Below are 8,839 nucleotides of genomic sequence, written 5' to 3' on the forward strand. Positions count from 1 at the left end.
GATATTGCTATCAGGATTTAAGTGTGTGATTTTGAGTCAAACTCATTGGCCCATGTTTCATGAGTAGTGATTCAACATGAATCCATCTCTCATGAGAATAAATGGAACACTTAGCACTCATAGGATCTAGGTAGCACTCATAGGATCTAGGTGATGCTCACAAAGGTGAAGCACTGGGACTTCTCGGGAGGCCACCCATCCCAGTACTACTCCAGCCTGAGTACTCTTAACTATGAAGTTTCCTCCATGGTTAAACCCAAGCTTGCAACCCCATTTGCAAAGCCTTCACCAAGTGTTGTGCCTTATGAACCATTCATTAGAAAGCCCCTTAAGCTCATCAATTGATAAGTAGGAGATAATTTCCACAACAAGTCAAATTGTGATATTGCTATCAGGATTTATCTTTGTGATTTTGAGTCATAACTCATTGACCCATGTTTCATGAGTAGTGATTCAACTTGAATCCATCTCTCATGAGAATAAATGGAACACTTAGCACTCATCTGATCTAGGTGATGCTCACAGGGGTGAAGCACCGGGACTTCTTGGGAGTTCACCCATCCCAGTACTACTCCAGCCTGAGCATGCTTAACTACGGAGTTTCCTATATGGATATGTGTCTTGCATAAAATTGTTGATCTTTTATTCAATAACTTTTTCAAAATATCAATACAAGAGTATCCATATACAACAACACACATTCTTGACACAGAAACACAAACCATCAAACTTCTGTTAAGATGCAGACGAATGAATAGTTATAATACATTATATCCAATAGCCACACATATTGGACTACAAATAATATTCGACCTAAATAGAAGAATAAGTAATGTTTGTTATATCAAGTATACATGAACACAAATATGCTAACCAGCAGATGCACTATGATGAAACAATTTTTCTAAAGACCAATTTGGCCTAAAAGATATGATGTAATTTTATCTCATTTGCAAGACTTAGGACTCCTTCACTTTGAGTTTCAATCTCCTGAACACCTCTGCCAGTTTAGGATCAGAAGATCCTTCTCTTTTGCAACGGCTACTTAAATGCTGTTGTTCAATCCAATTAACTAGTTTAGTCAGCAGTTTCTGTTTGCTTGTTGTCTTTGCTTTGGACTCTTCAAAGGACTTCATGTTTTTAAGCCTTTGTCTATGGCTTTCTCCACCAGTTTAATGAACCATGATTTTGCTTCTGTTTTAATATGCCTTACAAGCTTGACCATCTGTAGGAGACCATTCCTCTCTATTGCTCATATTTGCTATCAATGTACATCATAAAATGAAAAAAGATATGCAGAAGACTTGGAACAAATATTGATTTTCCTGTTGTGCTTCTCAAGCAATTGCTTAAAATTGCTGATTCACACCAAGTTACATTAACCAGAAACAGTATAGATGCAATTCCAGACCCTAAAAAAGTTGATCCACATCTAGAAAAATAAAAGAAAAAACAGCTATACAAACAATCGCTCATATTTGGTATCCATGCATTTTATAAAATTAAAAAACATATGCACTTCTCAAGGAATTATTTGAAGGTGCTGATCTGCAGGTGTAATTTCACATCGGTTTATGCTAACCAGAAACAGTATAAATGCAATTCTAGACCCTAATAAACTTGATCCACATTGTAAAAATTACAGCAAATAGACCAATCTTGACAAGATAGGGCTATATTGATAATATGTTTCTCATAAAACTGTCAATCTTTTATTCAATAAATTTTTCAAAATATCAATACATGAGTATCTGTGTGCAACAGTCTACATATTCTTGACACAAACACAGACCATCAAACCTCTGTTAAGATTCAGACAAACGAATAGGTTATAATATATTATATCCAATAGCCACACTTATTGGACTATGACTAATATTTGACCTAAATAAAAGAATAATTAACGTTCCTTATATCCAGTATACATGAACACAAATATGCTAAACCTGTAGATACACAACAAGTTTTTTAAAGACCAATTTGGCCTCAAGGACATGATAAGTCATTTGATCTCATCTTGCAAGACTTTTATGACTTCTTCACTTTGAGTATTTTCAATCTCCTGAGCACCTCTGCCACTTTAGGATTGGAAGATAATCCTTCTCTTTTGCAACGGCTACTTAAATGTTGTTGCTCAATCCAATTAACTAGTTTAGTCAGCAATGCTTGCTTGCTTGCTATCTTTGCTTTGGAGTCTTCAGAGGACTTCATGTTTTTAAAGCCTTTGTCTATGGCTTTCTCCACCAGTTCAATGAACCATGATTCTGCTTCTGTTTTAATCTGTCTAGCAAGCTTGACCATCTGTAGGAGACCATTCCTCCCTTTGGATTCTTCCATATCACCAGGCTGCTGAATTGACTGAGCTGAATCCCTGTTCTGATCAGAAAATCTGGTGCATTTCAGAGTCCTTGGAATGTAAGAAGAAGACACTTTGGGTATAGGGCTCCTGTCAAATCCCACAGATGCGTTCCTAGTGGGCAATCTATTAGGAGAGCATGAAATTGACTGAGCCAAATTTCGCTTGGGAGGTAGAGGCACTTGAGTAGAGACTCCTGTTGTTGTACTAGTGCCCAGCTTTGAAACCCCTGATAGATCCTGAGTTGACTTTCGAAGTAAAGTTCTTGACAATTTCTTCAATGGTGATCCATGAGATGTTGAGTTGCACGCTATTTCATTGAGAACAGAGCACTCTGTGTCTGGAGTTAGAGTCTTGGTCAGTGACTCCATGTTGGCAAGGGCCTGTGAGATTTGACTGTGTAAATCCAGAAACTGTTCTACAAAGGTTCCTGGGATGTCCGGATCTGCAGAGGAGCACAGTTCTGCAAGCTTCCTAAAATAAATAAATAGTAGACCCAATTAATTTCCATAACATAGTTCATCTTTCAAGTAATATAAATCCCTTAAAAATATTGCTTGACTATTTATACTTACTGCAGAATATGCACCATTGTCTCAGTTGCAGAAGCTTCCTGCAGTGCCTTCAGTGCTGCGACACGAGCTGCATCACGCTTGCTCACAGCTTCCTGCAATCACACTTCGCTCATTTCAGATACTCATCTAAAACATGTCACTTCAGTCTAAAATGTAACAAGACAAGACCAAGGACCCGGTTAATCAGACTACGTGGATTATAGAAACCTTGGGACAGGCAACTATTCAAATATACCTGCCATGTCAATGGAACCTTTTATGCTGGGGACTTCAAAAATGGAAGATAAACTAAAGTGTATTGGAAATGTACAAAAAATATGGAAAATAAACTAAACTGCATATTTAAAATATATTAATGTCACTGGGTTATTGGTATGTTGGTGAGTGTAAGGCTCCTACATCACGAGGGATGACAATTCTGACAATATTTTTGTAAAATCTCTCAAATTAAGATTTATTTTCTCTCTCATGAGAATGGTAGAAGCTCACTCCAAATCCAGGATGAGCTTTAACCGGTGGATCGGTCACTCTACCATTGGGTTACTCCCCACACTCTGACATAAACAGGTTTTCTTATGAGTTTCTGTTATTATCTCCAACAAGAAAATGACTCTGATCTCTATCTCTGCTTGCTTCTTGTTCTTTTTCATTGATTTGGTGGTCACCCAACCTAAGCTACTTTACGTCTATTAAGACCAAGTTTCCCCTACAATGTTTATTGTCAACTCCAACATGAAAGATACTTGATCACTAGCATCAATCTCTATTATATGTACTCATGTTGAGCATAACTATATTAATTAAGTTGGTGAACGCAACCTGTTGACCACTGGACTGAATTGCTTAATACTAAAAATAAAAGGCAAATATCACAAAATTTTCTACAACTGAAGTCCAGGATGGCCCCTAAACTGTCGTCTCTAATTTATTACCCATCTTCTCTCCTTGGTTCAAATTGGCAAATACCACCTGCTGGGCACTTGACTGAACTGGTTAATGTCAACCGATGAATGCTATAAACTTGTTCACTAACAATTTAGACCTGGGATGACCCCCGATTATTTGCCTCTTCATGACCAACTTTTCCTACAAGTGTGTTACCTCCAGCAAGAAAACAGTGATTATGTTCTCTATTACCTCTTGACCTTCGATATTGGTCTTCTATTATCTGTGCTTATTTTGACTACAGTGCCCATTGCGAAATGACAAATACTTCCCGCAAAATCATTTAGGCCATGGATAACCACTGATTGGTGAGCCACTCTACCACTGAGCTACTGACCCCCATCATAACTAGCTTTTCCTGGGAATATGTATTTATATTTTATACCTCTCAACCATTGCAAATGCCACCTGCTGACTGCTAACTGAACTCTTAATGTCATCAGTTCTCTACTCATTTGGAATATAAGGATAAATATTTAAATTGGCAAATGCCACCAGCTGACTACTAACTGAACTCTTAAAGCCAAATAATAACTTCATACCTTTCCTATACTGCTGAGCTTTCCTGGCAGAGATTTCCAAAGCCCATTCCCAGCATCAATTGTATCGAAGCTAACAGTAGCAACATCAGACTTTGGGATGGATGGACTTTTCAGACAAGAAACTGAGGCTCTGATCTTTGAATTGCCTGCAGGTGAAAGTGATGCACGGATATGATTCAACTTTGGAGGTGTGGGATTCTTTTCCTGCAAAAAACAAAACAAATCTAAGCACATTTGGGTACAAAAATTTTTAATTTCAGAAAATGCAGTAAACTTGAAGAGAGGAATAAGCAACTTTTTCACTTATATTTTGACTTCCATACCCTTCTCATTTATGTTGGTTATGATTTCAACATATTACTAGGTCTTTCAAGAAATTCTCAAAACAAATTATTAAGCATTCCTTAGGCCTTAATCTAAGTCACTGATGGATGACTTAGATGGAGGCAAATACAAAAACTGATCTGGGATCAGTTATCAAAGATGCATGTGAAGCTTCCTAGTCTAAAGTGTCCGTGAAAAGGACTGGATTATTGGATACACAATCACAGTTTCAACTTTTACAAACTTGCGCACTACGCGCTAAACATGTAAGCACTTACATAAAAATTGTTCTAAAGTGTTCACAAACAACTCTATATAAAAAGGTTTGAAAGCATCTTAATTAAATTGTATGCATCCATTTCTTTTGTGAGTAGAGAGTTTGAGAATAAAAACATATTCTAGAAATTCTCATATATGACTGCAAAATTTTATTTGGTTCTTCAAAAAGTTCTCAAAACTAGGAAATTAAGCATTCCTTGGGCCTTGATCAAATTAGCTGACAAAGAATACTTACCAGGCTTCTCTCCCATCAAGAAATACAAAATTTGATCCTTAATTATTAGAAGTGCATGGAAAGCTTCCTCTACTGTCAGTGAGTAGGACTGGAAGTAACAGTTTTATCAACTCGCATAATTACTGATTTTTCCCGCTGAACATGTAACAACTTGCATAAAAATTACTTTAACAATTCTATACAATAATTCTGTACATTACTTTTGTCATGTACATAGCTTGAGAGTGAAAACAGCTTCTACAGATCAGTGAACAGCTGTAAGAGAAATCTTCTCCACAATGATACTAATGTATGTATATATATAATATATGCATGTGTGTGTGTGTATGTATGTATGTATTTACAGTACTCAATCTATCCAATATTATAACAGGTTACTCAACCCAAGAAGTGTATGAACGTTAGTAGAGGGCAGTTCAAAATCACGTCAATAGGCCAACCATCAAAATACTCCTCTGCAATTAGTCTTGTTCACAAAGACCCTGACCTGCAACCTACGAAAAAACCTTAAAAGTAGTTATCTATTATCAAAGTGGATTCTAGAATCAACCTCATATACATTATACGGTTAAATTTAGCACTAGGGTTCTTTTTTATTTGCATTGGGCTTCATTTATAATTGATTTTGAGCTAGGGGCTTGGGGCTTAAAGAGTTAAGCCATCCTTACCAGAATGTTTGATGCCTTACAAAGTAGAGGAGCTCCAGCGAGGCAATAGAACATTATATACTTACGTTTAGCCACTGAGGTTTTTCCTGAATTTTACAGCTGGAGGGAAAATCTTAACGAGGGGGCATATGCAGGTTGCAAGAGCCTCAATAACATCTAATATAACAGGAGGGAGTAATGCCAACCAAACATTATAAGTGCAGTACTTTTGCCTCTGCGTGAAAGGGAAGAAGGTTTATCCAACCCAATCGGAAGATTATTCTAGGAATGTATTTAGAAGACATTCAGCATGAATACATTTTCGGAAACAAAGTGCAGCATAAAGAACATGACCAACCAAATAAGAGAGTAAAGATGTACCTACAGAATTTGTTATTTTTCTCTCACGTTCGGAGACGCTCTTACTCCTCACAATCTTGCCAGGTAGTGGCATTTCGCAGCAGCTCTTTCGTAAGTTCTTTGAAATCCCTGAAGCAATTTCTGCTCTGGGTATGGCGTTTACAGTCATGGAAGACCGAACTGTAAATGAAGGAGAAACACTCTGGTGTTTTCCAGCACTGGAAGTGACCCTGCTAAAGGGTGAAGACGTGGACTTCAATGATTCAACCATATCTTTAGTAGGAGTGAATACCTCATATGAAGAAGCTTGTTTTCCAAAGGGTGATTTTCGTTGCAAATCAGCTTTTGCCCCAGCCAAGGTCACAAGTTCGAGTCCAGATTCTGGATCCCAAGAGCTACGGCGAGGAGGCCATTTCGACCCAAAGCTCTCCCCAGAAATAGGATTGGAACCCTTCAAACTCGGACTCTCATGTTGCTTCTCTTTCTGGTCCTGATTTTCATGCACACCTACCAAATCCTCGGGCGTCCCCACTACAGGATGGCGACCAGGAATAGGCCTGACGCCCTGAAGAAGAGGAATGGTACATCCAGGTACGATTTTCTCCGCATAAATAAATTGACCCAACTGCAATTTATTACTCAAGACTAAGTCCTCTTGATCCTCTGTTAGAGACACATAAGTTGAATGACAGGAGTCTGAGACCTTGATTGAAAACCCTTGTTTTGGCCAGAGCTCTTTACGGTCCAAATCTACAGGAACTATGTCAATTACCTGCAATAGTGCCGAGCGATACTCGCCTGTGACTTTAAAGTCTGCATTCATGTTCTGCAGAAGCTTCAAAAGAATGCCTGGAACTAATGTCGCCATAACTAAACCGGAAATAAAATTTTAAGAAGCCTGGAAATGATCACCAGGATGTAGGGAAAGGCTGGATATATGCAGTCACCCCTTCATCAGATAATGGCCGCAAAGGCTCGAAAATTTAAAGCTTAGACCATGCCCGTTTTCTACCAAAACCGAGCTTCGCTGCTTTGATGATGCTGCAAAATGAGTTAAAACCCAAAATTTGGCAAATATTCATGAGCGGAAAAAAGAAAAAACTTGTTCTAAACTTCCCATGAGGAAGCTTTAAACCCCTCCCATTGTTGTGAATCTTTAAATACCCCCGGCCAGATTTCAACCTTTACTGATAAATTCACGAGACTGTCACCTGATGCCTAAGAAATATTTAATCTACTGCAGCAAGCATTTAAAGCTCCCGTTTTCCTCAAACATTAATTTAAAACTCAACAAAAAGAAACCCTCGCTTAAGAACACCCCAGAATTCATCTCTTCCTGCTAAATCTGCAGATTTTGCCAGATTTCCTCCACTAGTACTCAGTAAATCCTGTAGAAAACAGAGATTGCACTCAAACCTGCAATTCTAATTACTTCAAAATCACAATTCGTTAATTTGAGCCGTTCTGTGAAAATATTACAACATATCTCGCTTCCTCTGGCAAAACTTCTCATAAACCAGCCATAGCGCAAGGGAATCTCGTCCTTACCTACAGAATCACTTTTCTACAAACTCCGGCCACCAGAGCATGCTAAATCCGAGTAAAAAGATCTGTACTCCGAAATTTCAGAAAAGAGAAAACCTTCTAATAAATATTTTTACTTCGAAGACGTTATACACCTCAAATTTCTGACGGTTGACCAAATATGGATTCCCAAAACCCTGATCATCACTTTATGTCAGTCTGCCAATATGACATTGGCATCAACGGTAACAGAGGAATTCTTTTCGAAGTCCAAACAGCCGTTGGATTCAAATTAAAACGTTCATCATTCAAATTCCCAACGGTAATATTTATTTGGTTGTTCATTCTCAAGTATTTAATTCTTGAACGTTATTGTCATAGCTTTGAATTTGAAGCCGATTCTGTTGAAATTAGCGGGCATGTGTTTCTGTTCATTGTACGTGTACGGCACTGTAGAAGAAAACAAAGTTAAAATGACGAATGAATGTGGTCTCATAGAATTTAGAGAGCATCCAACGATTTGATTTCTAGGTAAGAGTAAATAATTCCGTGGACATCAAATAGACATAATTTTTTAATTGAAATAGAATTCTATTGCTCAAAAGAAATATCTAGAAAATTAGATTACAATCTTTAATATATATTTTTTAATATACTGAAAGATAACTTTGATGTTAAATTATTTTATTTATTGCATAAATGTATATTAGAAGATTGTTATTATTTTGAAATTATCATGTGCGCCATTGAAATATTGAAAGGATCAATGGTTTAATTATTGTGGCAAACTTATCTATTAGTAAGTGAAATATAGTTATTGTGGCAATTATCAATTGAATTTTTAACATGATTAGTGAGTTAGTGCAACGCATTTTATGGTGCCACGTAGGTTTGAAGGAGGTACACTTCCTTTGTTGTTACAATAGAATGTCTAGACATTAATTAGGTGGTATAGAAGCACACCACAAACCTAGCAAGTTAGATCCTTAAAAAGTATAGAGATTTCAATGATGGATCCTTAAAAAGTATAGAGATTTCAATGATTTTTTTTC

General features: G+C 37.3%; 1 protein-coding gene across 1 annotated transcript; it reads right to left on the reverse strand.

Moving 5' to 3' along the window:
- Nucleotides 1-1,689: 1,689 nt before the first annotated feature.
- LOC149546144 (protein CORTICAL MICROTUBULE DISORDERING 5-like) lies at nt 1,690-7,938 on the reverse strand. The gene is made up of 4 exons (XM_089791028.1): nt 6,289-7,938; nt 4,419-4,622; nt 2,932-3,023; nt 1,690-2,830 (listed from the first exon to the last, which is right to left on the reverse strand). Exons 1-4 carry the CDS (start codon nt 7,129-7,131, stop codon nt 2,029-2,031), a joined length of 1,941 nt encoding a protein of 646 aa, XP_089647154.1. The 5' UTR covers nt 7,132-7,938; the 3' UTR covers nt 1,690-2,028.
- Nucleotides 7,939-8,839: the final 901 nt, after the last annotated feature.

The sequence above is a fragment of the Cupressus sempervirens genome, chromosome 7 (assembly GCF_028749045.1).
Source record: "Cupressus sempervirens isolate cs-2001-9-10 chromosome 7, ASM2874904v1, whole genome shotgun sequence".
Classification (NCBI taxonomy): domain Eukaryota; kingdom Viridiplantae; phylum Streptophyta; class Pinopsida; order Cupressales; family Cupressaceae; genus Cupressus; species Cupressus sempervirens.